The sequence below is a fragment of the Mytilus trossulus genome, chromosome 14 (assembly GCF_036588685.1).
Source record: "Mytilus trossulus isolate FHL-02 chromosome 14, PNRI_Mtr1.1.1.hap1, whole genome shotgun sequence".
Classification (NCBI taxonomy): Eukaryota; Metazoa; Mollusca; class Bivalvia; order Mytilida; family Mytilidae; genus Mytilus; species Mytilus trossulus.
The window spans coordinates 61112713-61126669 of NC_086386.1; the positions used below are offsets into that span (position 1 = coordinate 61112713).

The 13957-nt window shown below is 30.2% G+C and overlaps 1 protein-coding gene across 9 annotated transcripts in view; it reads right to left on the reverse strand.

The window, feature by feature from the left end:
• Window positions 1-13957, reverse strand: part of LOC134697007 (putative protocadherin beta-18) — an 82106-nt gene that overhangs the window by 7800 nt on the left and 60349 nt on the right. For 3 of the 9 annotated variants that reach the window (XM_063559005.1, XM_063559014.1, XM_063559010.1), the window contains one exon: window positions 760-3507. In XM_063559005.1, coding sequence (XP_063415075.1) covers window positions 760-3432 — 2673 coding nt within the window. In that variant the 5' untranslated portion in view covers window positions 3433-3507. Of the gene's footprint in view, window positions 1-759; window positions 3508-3934; window positions 4101-4174; window positions 5001-5380; window positions 5597-6299; window positions 6364-11466; window positions 11552-13957 lie in introns of those variants that run through there. The other 6 variants (XM_063559011.1, XM_063559013.1, XM_063559012.1 and 3 more) reach the window with 6 other exon arrangements.

Below are 13957 nucleotides of genomic sequence, written 5' to 3' on the forward strand. Positions count from 1 at the left end.
AAGCCGCATTTCAATATCAACCATTTACAGATAAATTTAAGGAAAGAAAAAAATACCATAAAATTATTTAAAATTTAAAAAAAATGTGAACAATAATTAATGACTTTTTTCTGAAGGCATCAATTTCAAAATATTTATTCCCCCTATGGACCCCTAATTTGTCAGTTACACCTGACCAGTAAGATAATTAACAGGTATCATAGTGTGACCTGTCAAGATGTCCAGTATCTCTATCATAGAACCTACTGGCTGGAGGGGTATGATACTAGATGACCAGTTTTACTGGACTTTTACTGTTAGATCTTTTTACAAATATGACTAATGAACTGTAATAAATGACAAACTAGTAGAAGAAGATATCATGCATTTATTGCATAATTTAATATGTCCTTTAATTTCTCATTTATCACTTACTTAATATTGTGTTATTTTTATGAAAAAAGCCTAAACTGATACAAGTTTTTAATATTTGTTCCCAGAAACTCAAACTGAACATTTCCAGACAATTCATTACTTTTAAATCAATTTCTTACTTCTTGTATGATTTGTTTAGAATAAAAGCACCTATTTATAAAGGATAAAATAACCTTCTTTTCAAGCATTTTTAACAGCAGGTTGAGCAAAATTTTTATAATCATGATAATTCTGGATTTTTTTTATTAACTTACATAAATGTTTCGCAAAAAATATCTTTATTGCAATGAATTTTTCAAGCTCCTTTGAGCAAACTTTACAAGCACTAAATACAAAATAACAAACCTGTTTTTCATTTGAGTTGGGACTAATACTCCTTTGGAAGCTGTTATCGAAAGATGTGCCTGGTGAAAATGATACTTCTTTTCTTTTCTTATCGCCATTTTCAAATGAATCCGGCAGAGAAGTGTTGGAGGTGGAATGTTCAGAATAGCCAGTCTGCATCGGAACTCCAAGTGGACCATTTCCAGCCGTGTATTTCTGTTCTTGTCTTTTCTTATCAATTTTCCATAAGAAATAAATTGTCAATCCTATGGCTGCCGAGATAAGTAAAGTTACGATTACCACAATTATTGAAATTGTAATATACTTATTTGAATCTCCATTAGCAGATAAATGTGTTGAATTACTGATGATTACCAGAACATTTAAATCGGCACAATCAGAATGGACGGGATTTCCAGCATCTTGAACACATACTCGAATACTTTGCGACGTATCCTTCGAAAAATGATATTGTTTGTTGAGAAAAAGTTCTCCAGATGTAGGATTCAAATAAAACATATTTGCTTCATTCCCGGAGAAAATATAATATGATAATTGTCTATTGACACCAATATCTTTATCCTCGGCAATAATGGTCGTAACAGGAAGTGATGTTATTGCCGTAGTAACAGTATTATTTCCTTTTTTAGGAAATAAAATTGTTGGTTCATTATCGTTTACATCCAAAACTGTTATAATTACTTGAACAGAGTTATTTTTTGATGGAATTCCTTTATCAGTGGCAAACACAACAAAACTATATTGACTGTGTTTCTCACGATCTAAGATTTCTCGTGTTCTAATTGTTCCGTCTAAAAGAACCACAAACGGTACAGTGAACTGGTCTTTTTCAGCAATGGTGAAGGAAACATCCCCATTTAAACCATCATCTTTATCAATAGCTACAACTGAACCAACAGTTTCATCTGGTTTCAGACCTTCAGCAACCTCAAATGCAAATCTACTTTTATTGAAGACAGGTATATTGTCATTTTCGTCACGAATGGTAACAATCACAGATGCTGTTCCCGTCCTTCTTGGATCGCCATTATCTACTGCCAAAACATGAAACATGTGCTCCGACTGCTTTTCTCTATCATAAATATCACTAGCAGATATAACTCCAGTGTTAGAATTAATAGCAAACTTAGATACAGCGTCACTGTGTAGAAAATATTGAATATCAGCATTGATACCGATGTCCTTATCCCTGGCCGAAACTTGTTTGATTGGATTTCCCAATTTATTATTTTCATCCACATAAGCTAAGTATACTTTCTCCAAAAATTCTGGATCATTGTCATTATCATCTGATACTGTCACATTAAAACTTGCTTCCGCACTGAGTCTCGGTGTTCCATAATCATGACAAACAATGGTGACAATATGAGCATCTTGTTTTTCTCTGTCTAATTTCTGCTTCACAACAACTTTAAATCCTTTATCAGACACTGGTAGTTTTTTAACATCAAAATAAGGATTAGGCGTTGAGCATGTTACATTACCATTGTTCCCAATATCAGAATCTTCAACATTCACATGAGCGACAAAATTATCAATGTTGGTTGCTTCTGACAGCATCACAACACCACCAGTTCCAGCAGACGGTAAGTTAATCTTGACGACAGGCTTGTTGTTGCCAACATCTTCAACTTTGACATTGACCTTGACCTGTGAAATCTGAGGACTTGTTCCATGATCACTTGCCTCTACGATAATACTATATTCCTCATTAGGTTCGTAAACTAAATTCTTTAGCAGAGTTATATCCCCTGAATCACTACCAATACTAAAGAACTGGTTGATACTCTCTAAATCTGTCTGCACCTGACTGAAATGATAGGAGACAAGTCCATTTTGGTCTTTATCTGGATCTTCAGCGGTCACTTTTAGAATGACAGTATTTGGCGGAACATCTTCCCGAACTGTAACATTGTACATTGGCAAGCCAAATTTAGGTGCATGGTCGTTTACATCCAGGACAGTCACATCAATGTTTAGTATACCAGTTTGAGGCTGTTCCCCACCATCCTTGGCTGCTATCTGTAATGTATATGTTTCTTTAAACTCTCGATTCAATGGTTGTTTTAAAACTATATGGAGGAGAAAACTGCCATCTAATTTTTTGGTATTGTTAAGTCCAAAAGGTCCATTGTCTGGATAAATATCGTAATTTTGGATCCCATTTCTTCCGGTATCTTTATCCAATGCTGCTGGGACTGAAAAACGTGTCCCTACAGGTGTAGATTCAGACACGTTTAATTTCATTATGGGTTGTGGAAAAGATGGAGCATGATCGTTGATATCCTGTACATGAATGGAAGTAGTAATCAACTTGAAAAAGTTTGTTTTTTGTGAGTTGGCTACAAAATTTAACACAAGAATACAATCAGAAACATCACTGCATTCTGGAATTATTTCTCGATCAATCAGCATGATAGTTTGTAAAGCACCTGTAGATTTGTCAATTGAAAACATATTTTGATAAACATTATCTCCAATGTAACCATAACTAATACTATCAAATTCTTCACTCGTCAAGTTTTCTGTTAATCTAGCCTCAGTGGCAATATTCCCCACAGGAGTATTCATAGGCAGTTCTTCCTGAATTGAGAACGAAATCTGTATGGTGTCATCTCCAAAACATGCCACAAAGAATAAAGTCAAAATCGAAAGATAAAATGAATAGCACATGTTGATAAATCCAAGTTATATATTCCAAGTATATCCAATCTTTAAAGTTGACATTACATGTTCTCATGAGCTAACCTGAAAAGAGAAAAAGAAATAAAAATTAAAGTCTTGCAAAATTTTCTTACCTTATAAATGATTTCACTAAATTGTAATGGAGTTCATACATTGTAAAGTTTAATTTTTTTTCTACAAAGTATTTTTTTATCACTCATTATATATAGATCAAACAGTCAGCAATGGACCATATTTGGTCTCTGGTGGAAATCTATCTCATTGGCAATAATAATCTCATTTTCTTATTTTTACAATAAGAACAGACTTTGCATTTTATTAATTCACAATACAAAAGAAACTGTCATGTTGTAAATGTTAAAACACTATTTTCTGAAAAATAATTTGAAGTAGAAAATAAATTGTATTTCAATATATAATTATTGAAACAGACAAAAAACCATGAAAAACATCAAAATATTTATAACCACAAAATAAAATTAAATTCTACCTTACATTTTTCCAGTTTAAATCCAAAAACTAATTTAAATTCTGTTGGTGGAAGTCAAAAATGAATTAAAAACCACTTTAATCAAGTGACCCATGCATCACTGTGTACTGACCATTCTACAGACTATAAACTGACCAGTCAATTAAAGACCCTTTCTAAAGGTGTAAATCCTCTTGTCTAAATGCTACAGGCTAAAGCTTGAAGTTCATATTGACATAGCTTGATTGGTCAGATATTTACCTTGTATTGGTCAAGAGGGATAAAAATCTCGTCCACAAGTTTATTCTCCATTTTGATATATTTCAATAATAATGTTTATTAACTGTATCCAGCTAAAATCAACATTTGACTATTTATTTTAAATGTCTGTTCTTTAAAAATCCTGTCCTATCACACTGAAGGATAATACCGAAGCACAAACAAAATTTTGGTAATCGTGTCCCTTTAATAATATCCAAAATCTGTACTACGATTTATCATTGGTTTGTTTAAATCTCAATCGCTATGAAAGACACTTTTTGACGAGTGATCATTCACATCAGTAGCGTCGTAAAATGTAAAAATCCACATTTTTTTAAAAAGATGTCCTAATATCAAACCAACCGAAAATTAATTAACTCTTATGAATGTTACTTTCTGAATTCTTTCACTTTACAATCTTTTTGAACATGTCAATATTATCAGTTCGGCATGATACACTCTTCTGTCAAAAATGAATTAAACATATAGCACTCTCCAATGTTCAACTACTGTGCTTAACAATTCCGCTAATTTTCTACGCTGTGGATAATTTGAGAAATCGGCGGGTATTAGCTCATCTACTTGATACCGTGAAATCTGTCACACTGGGTACTGGTTTAAAAATATGATTCAGAATATCTCAAGCTCATTTTATCGATATGACATTATTAAACTTTAGCTCCGCCCCCTCCTAGGATTACTGGCCATGGGACTTGAACAAAGGGATGCGATTCACTTTTTAGTTATGATAATATCGGCAAATATATAAATGATAGGTTACAAGCTTTTTATTATTTGATAATGAGAAAGAATTGATTTAAAGTTTAAGTTCATTTTTTCATACACGGTAGTATAAGTGACGACTTCTTGTCAATTTAAAGTATAGGAAATTAAATAATTACAAGGTTGAAAATTAAATAGGTTCAAACAGTAAATGAACTCAAAGCTCTCTTCATAATGGTCATTTAGCTGACCATTGAAATACCTTAACATTTTTCAAAACTTTGAAGAAATCTTTTTCTCAATACTCATATTAGTATTTTATACGGTTCAATTTTGCAACACAACTTTTATAAAGCCTTTAAATCATTTCAATAAAAGAAAGAGGTATTCATTCAATTCTCATCTAATTCAATTATTTCAAACATTAAAAACAAACTACATTTTGCAAAAAAATGATGACCAATGCAAAAAAACAAATCCTACCTTGTACAATGACCAGACAAAAAACACATGTTATTCACTGACCAGTGTCCAATCTCCTTTTTACAAAACAACAATATACCATTTATCAATGTAGAGGTCACTGAATTCCTGCACATTAAAGTGCCACCTAGTGAGCTGACACAATTGTGTTTTATCCCAAAAATCGACATGCATTTGTACAATGGTTAGCCATACATCACAACCGTGAGCAATCGTTTGTAATAATTCTGTCATTCTACGATATTTGTCACAGTTTTTTGAATTTGTCGTATACTTGTCAATAATTTCTACTAAGGGAACATTACCTAACATGTAAAGGGGTATTTATCACAATTATAGATATTAAATTATATTACTGAGGTATTATAATAGATAATTTTACAATAATCAATGGTTGTATATCTTTTGACCTTTATATAACTCCCATAATGTGTATACAATTACAACTAATATTTTAAATTGCTATATAGAATATACCAATATGACATCATGGACATGTTCATATATCATAATTTAAATTGGTGAAAACTTGAACCATGTACATGAAAAGTTATATTCAATTTTCTATTTAAAAAGAAATATATTTAAACCTTGATATGATACATATTAAACAAAATTGCTAAAGACACCAAATATGTCATTAATTTTACAATTGTTATCACTATAAGCCTTCGGATATTTTTTAAAACAGCATCTATGGATAGTGCATATAAACCAAAAGTCTAGTAAATAAAGAAAGTAGCTTTTTATGAACATTCAAGACATTTTCTAAGAAAATTCAGAAATTTTCATGTTTTTAAACTATTTTCATTACCATAATTACTATTATCTTATCAATAAAAATTGCACATGTATTTTTTGTTGAATCTGCATTTAAAATTATTAACTAAAAAAATAAAATGATAAGAATTTCACCAACTTTTCTCTCTTGGCAATTCTTTGTAATATGATTTTTCTTCTTTTGACACAAGCTATGATGCAAAATATGATTAATTGTCAATCAAAACTTTAGCTTATATAGTTCATTTCAACTTCAAAGAGAGTAGTTCTGGCCACAGGTAAAACTTAGGTAGAACTCACAACCTGCTTAACCAGGTGAGTGGTCATGTCTGACAGGTTACTCAGTGTGCCAAAGGCTCATTAATTTGTCCAAACATTATCAATGATCATTAAAAAAAACATTTTTATAAACAAGTTGACCAGGTACTAATTTTGATTTAATCACCCATTATAATTTGTAATAACAAATTTATGATTTTTTAATCTACATGATTCCTCTAAGGACTTATTAAAATTTTATATTAACTGAACACCAAGTCCATTTAAGATGCTTTGAAGTACATCAAAAAGGTAATTGATGAATTAAACTTTATGATCATTTTATAATTTTATTTCCTCAAATTTTTCTACTTGAGTTAAATTTATGAGGCACTGGTTGAAGAAATTTGTAAAGACTTAGCGTTTTCATATTTCAAAATCAAGTTGTTAAAAAAGTACAAATTTAAAGTTAATTTTCTAGTTAGTTTTGATTTTGGGCACGATCGAATGAAAAAGGACACTGTTAAGAATATTTTCACCTATGTGTCAAAAAATTCAGATAGGATACTTATACAAATGGAAAAGCTATGTTCAATTTGCATTAGAATAATAGCTGGGTAACAATAATTTACTTTTGTAGTAGAATCACAAGTTTTTCGGTTGTCCATTTATTAACAATTCTCTAATGGCAAAATATGAATAAAATGAATTAAAGAAGAGAAATGACTAAGGTCAATGAGACAGCAACCTCATGAACTAAAAAGAAAAATTGAAGGAAGTCAACTGTATAGTTTCTGTAATGATTTTTTGGAAATAACCAACAACATATAAATTTCCATGTAAACGGTTAAAAATGCAAATCCATCTTTAAAATCTTTAAAATCTGAACACTATTGATGCAACATCAGAACTTCAAACTTAATAAAAGTGCAGCATTTTAAGTTATTTCAAATATAAATAATAACTAATGAATATTTCAACAATAAACAATAATTCATAACACCTTTTATGACATTGTTACAAGTTAAGTATTTTTTAGAATATTAATTAAGGTGTGACAATAGATAGGATATTTGTGCAATAAACATGTCATATAACTGTATCACTTAAATTTGTGTATTCAATATTCTTTAATGAAAAAAGTGTTGTAAATATTAATTGATTCTCATATTTTACAAGGTTAGGAATATTAATAAGTTTAAAACTACTTCTTGACCTTTTTATATGAAACTGGACTATGAGTGAAATAATACACTAAAATTTAATTACTCCAGATTCATTTGTCAGAGAGAACCAGTTTTTCAATGATATTTTGATGAATTGATTAAATTGTTAAACCATAAAATCATTATTGTATTTTTTATTCGCCAGTATTCTAATATAAATTATGATTTATGACATGTTACATGTGAAGTATCCTTCAAATGAATGCACCTTTTAAGATTAAATGAGGATAAACAAATGTTACATGAATGAAATTGAAGTAAACCTATAATGGTTATTTTTTTTTTTTTTTTTTTTTTTTTAAATTATGATTTGGATGGAGAGTTGTCTCATTGGCACTCACACCACATCTTCCTATACCTACTAAATTGTCCTATCTGTTGATATCACTTTTTTGCAAGTATATAGAAACAATGTTGCAGTCTAGTATCTCAGACTAGATTTTTGTCCTAGGTCAAATACAAAAGTAAGATTAGAGCTTAAATTAAGCCTCAAATGTTTGGATAAAACATTATAGCTGACTATGCGGTATGGGCTTTGCTCATTGTTGAAAGCCGTACGGTGACCTATAGTTGTTAATGCTTGTGTCATTTTAGTCTTTTGTGGATAGTTGTCTCATTGGCAATCATACCACATCTTCTTTTTTTAATCATGTCATTTGTCCTTCCCTTTAAATATTTCATATACTTGTACATCTTCATATTGACAAAAAAAACCATAAAGAATGCAGGACACAATTAATGATATGCATAAATACAAAAAAAACATACATTAGTGTGTCACATTGCAAATCATATCCTTTTACATGGCCAGCCCACACAATTTGAATAGTACATATTTACAAATATATTGTCAAAGCAATGTTATCATAAGACTGCAATTCTAAAGCATGATATACATTTGTATTTCATTTACTTTTATAAAACTTGACTCATCAACTTTAAAATTCAGTACTCGTTTAAAAAAAAAAGAAAATTATCCTAAAAATAGAAATCATTTTAATATATGTATTTTTGTATGCTTGATGAAGTTTATATCTACTGTACTGTTACAATTTCAAGGCATATATCAGACAAAGCAATATTGTTAATCAAATTAAAATTAACATGGGTAATTTAATATTAGATCATCAACAAGGGCCAATAACTCTGATTATCAACACAAGTACCTGAGAAATTTAACAAGTCACAAAGGGAGTGAGACAAAGAGACCTGATAATGCCACACCTATTACAAAGTCACTTATCACACCAAAAAGAAAAGGTAGATTACATACCAACAAAAGACTAAGCCGAAAGCTCATTGACCAACAATGACGTAATAAAATCTACAAGGTTAGATAGCCAGGTGTAAGAAGCTTTGTTATGACTTTGATACATGTACATATCGTCATGAAATCAACGATCCAAGTTTATTGACTGGATAATCTTGATTACCATACTTAATGATAAAAGACAAACAAAACAGTGTGACAGGTCCATTGTGGTGTTGATATTATTGTGAATATTTGTTTGTTTTTTAGTAATGATTGAGAAAGTCTTAATGAAAAGTGTCATATTTGTAAACATTTAATAAGGATGTCAAAACTAACAATAACAAAGATGTTCCTGTGTTTTCATAGAAGTTTCCTTGGTGTTTAAGGATTCCCCTTATCACAGGAAGGGGAGTATACATTTTGATAAAACTTAGAAGTATGAGCTGTTTTGTTTTTAAAGATTAACTGATTGATAAGATTATGGCCAAAACTGAAGACCTAAAAAAAATCCCATTTTTGTGTAATGCTTGCTAGTATATTCTGTTTTTCACCTTGTGCCTCAATATTGGATCTTCATCAAGAGATACAACTGAAAATGGAAAAGGGTAATGTGCCAAAGGGACAACAACCCAACCAAAATGAAGACTATCAAATTAAGGCCGCCTGTCTTTTTTCATTGCATCAATCCTAAATCAATTTCCTTTTGTATACATGACAGCAAAAAAACAACTTCAAGATTTTAGCTTTTTACTAACGCCTCCCGTATTAAAGTACAAAAGTATTAAAACAATGATTAATTGTTAACCAAAATCTTTCAAAAAATATCCCACAATCTTATGTTTTAAGTCAATTTTACAAGGGGTGTGCAACATTATAGGAAACCCAAAAAGTTAATTGTGATCAACAACGAGTTACCTAGGAAATGATTCATCAAACTTAATGAACAAAACAACATGAGGTTCGGTTTTCCGTTGGCGTCATTTCAAAGTAGCTATTTGATGTATGGCTATTTATGACATAGGTAAAACAATGGATCAAGTCTGAATACACTTATGACCCTACTTTGACTCTTTAATTAGGTTGATGTCATAGTATGAAGGAGCTGTATGTTGACATTGATCAGCGTAAAAAAAGATCAAGAGAAAATGGTTAATATTTCTTTGAAAACATTTTTAAGCACATTTGAAGAAAAAGAAGAGATAAAGTATATTGTATATGGATACTTTATCCTAACACATACTACAAGGCAGAAGAACGTCAATGACATATTATGGCTGCTCTTCATATAAAAATCACATTGACATGAAAGAAGCCAAACAAAAGATACATATTTATATTGCAAAGTAAAGACAGTCCTTATTATACATGATTGTGTAAAACCCTTTATTTTGCTTGCTAGATGCTAAAATGTAAACTTGAAAATTTGTGTTGCAATTTCTTTTCTTCTTTAAGTAATATTTGAAGGCATCATTAAATATATTTAACAGTTACAAATATTTCTAACCATCAACCCATATTTAAGTAAATTCAAAAGTACAACCTTTGGCAATCTTTTTTTTAAATGGAAGTAGTTCTACTTAGCTCAACCAGAAGACTTACAAACCAAGAGAGTCACAGAATTTCTTGCTTAAAATTTATTTAGCATTATCCACTCAGAATTATTGCTATAAACATTTTTCAAGTATATAGCAGATAGGGTGTACAGTGTGATGTACATGCACTCATATGCAGCTGTGTACAAGATTACAGTCTTATTGAACTTCAAAGTTTTAATCATTGATATTGTGCAGTAAATGATAACCTACTAAAGTTGTCCTTCAGTTTTGTGTTACAAACAATGCACAAATCTTTATTTAAATTTATATAATTGAAGGACTAAACCTGGGTCAACTATACAGTGGTAAATCCAGAACTTTTTATAAGCAATGACCACATACTGCCATAAGAGGGGGCTTACTACAGTCATGCTTCATAGCAAATTTTCACCACAAAATTCCTCCCCCCTGGATAAGCCTATGCTATAACATAGTAATCTCAGGACCAAATTGAATTGGGTTCAATTCCAAAATTTGATATAATTTACAACGGTTTAAAAAAGAAAATAATTTATCCACATCAGAAAAATTGAGCTTACTTTTATTTGATTTCTAATTTATTTCATTATTAACTGAGCTTTCTTTAAGTTTGTCCAATTTTTCCACTTTCATCTTAAAATCATAATACTAACCTGATTTAAAATATATCCACATGTGTATAATATCCCATACAGAAAATAAAGTCCCCTGTTTTACAGTTCACAACACTGTTATATAGAATTGATTAATAGATAGGTAAAAATCCATACTATCTTATACAAGTAAATATATTCCAAATGTCTTTGATAAAAAAAATCAACTGTCTAATCATCACTTTCCAATATTCTTGCAAAGATTTCCAATTTCTTTAACAGTTACTATAGAATTCCACGGTCATACATATATTCTGAATGTTCTAATACAGACCAGGCAAAAACACAATCCTTTAACAGTAAATATTAATACATCAAAAACAATACTCGAACAATGAATTACCTTGTCAAAATGATGATCCCCTAAGGCATTGTGGGATGGATGACAACAACTCTTTCCAAGCTAAATGATCAGATTTGTCTACGGTTGAAAAAAAGAGGCGGGATAAACATCTTCACACACGAGGCCAAACTTTGACCAGTCTAATTACTGCATATAGATTTTCAGATAGGAAACCAGATTAGATATTTTTAATTGATAAAAAAAACGAGCTGTTGAAAATTGCCCAAGGGCTTTTTCATGTCTTTCTTTTTATGCCTTATACAAATACACGATCGTTAATTGATTAGAGATCAATAGATCATAGATAATAATTTGTCATCAAGACCTATGTTTTTTTAAGAAATTGAGGAACAATAGATCAATAGTTTTGGTGTTGTGAAAGTTGAACAGGTAAATCCTTTAATCTTTTGTAATCCTTTGATCTTGAAAAAGACAACTTGAAAGTTTTGAGACAACTTGGGTGTTTTGTTAAGAATTGAAAAGGATGTCTAAATTAAAACAATAGACTGGGGTTAAATTATAGTTACAAACAATAAACTGTTAAATATTCAAGGTTTTCGTTTTTAAAACAGTTTCAATACAGTAGAAAGAATACAAAAGTTCAAAGGAAAATAACAATCAGAAGCTTTTTGACATTTTGCATTTGTTGCACTTTTTCCCCTCTGTTATTTTCAGTTTATTTAAGCGCATTATGAAACTAATTAAGTTATTTCACCTGAGGTATACTTTCGATCACATTATAAATTAATTAAATAAATAAAACAATACTTAAATTTCTATGTTTACATATTATTAATTAATTAAAATAACAATACTGAAGTATCAATGTTTACATAATATTAACAATTTATTAATCCATATATCAGAACTACTAGTATGCAAATGGACAATTTTATTTGATGGAATTAATGAGTAATAATATATTAATTATGTCAAAATAATAATAATGAAATGCAATTCTATAAGGCAATCAAATATGGATGAGAATAATTCAAGTCTGATTCAAAAAATGAAAATCATCTGTAAAATAATTTTCACTCCAAAGTTTTAAACATTTAAAATGTAGCAGAACAAATTATGATTCAACTCACCAATTATAAATTCCAAACAATTTCCCACTAAATCTGCATACAATGACAGAACACTCAATTGCAATGGACAATGCTAATATAGTCAGCAAAAAAGAAAGAACCTAAATGCAAAATTGATTTCAAGGAATGTCTAGTTCATTTGTATGACAAAATGAAAAATGACTAACTTGGTCAGTAGATTTGACACTATAATTTTGCACTGCATCTTTGTAAGGACTCTTGCTTGATAAATGCAGTTATAAACTGTAAACAAAGGCCTTGGCGTCAAACCCTACAAGCTTGCTACTTAATTTCCGTTTATACGATCGGCAGATCAATTTTTCACCTATCATTAATTTCTGTAATCTCTTGCAGGTCCCTGCCGCTTCAGACACGACTTATACAATAGTGTCCAGCGGCCAAGATTTATACGATTTCATGTAGTTAAATATCTTGTCTCTTTGGGAAACTTTCATTAGACTTGAGGACCCTGCTGTTCAAATAATTTTAGTACAACTGTAATTTTCTTTTTCTATCAATAGACTTTAAATTTTATAGTCCATTTTTAACATGGGTCAATCTATAAGACTGACCAAATGACCCTATCTAATAACTAGAATTTGTTCAACTGACCATTGAATCAAGTTAAATTATGATTGACCATTGTCCAGTATTGTAATCGGTAGTTATGATGTCCTGTAAAAAATCTCACTTTTAACCAGTGGTCAGTTTTTCTATTGGTCACTCAATTATTTATTACTGACCATTGTCCAGTACACAATGTAATAAATTGGCCGGAGTTATGACATGCTGTTTTATTAAGGGAGATCATCCTATCATTTTCTTTGATGTGGACATCTTAGTCGAATTTTATGATCAAGGTCTTACGTCACAAGATCATACAATTTAGGTTAAAGAGACTTTATTTGGACATTTGTTAGAAAATCAAGAAGACAAATTTAAATCAAACAATTAAATGCATTTATTGGCAGTTAGCGTTAGCATCAAAAGTTTGACCACTGATTTTGTATCAGAATTAATGGATTAACACCTATTTTTAATACAGGTGTTCCAATTTCCTTAAGTTTTTATATCCCCTCTTCTTTTAAAACTTTGAAACATTAGTTTTGGTCGTCTTTGGTTTTATCAGTTATTAATCGTTTGTTTTTAGATTCAATTTTACTTTTAAATGTTTTCGCTTCAGGCCTCACTGAAGAGACTTTTTTAGTCTTGTGCAGAAAATAACAACTTTCACCAAATAATAAAATACATCTCAGTAATTTTTCCAACTTGCATCTAAAAATACACTTCTGGTTAAATATTATAAATTTCATGTTACTTTAACTATATTTTGCATAGAATTTTATATTTTTATATTTGAGGTCCATTTCCATTTAGGAGCCTTGTTCAGAATCTTGATA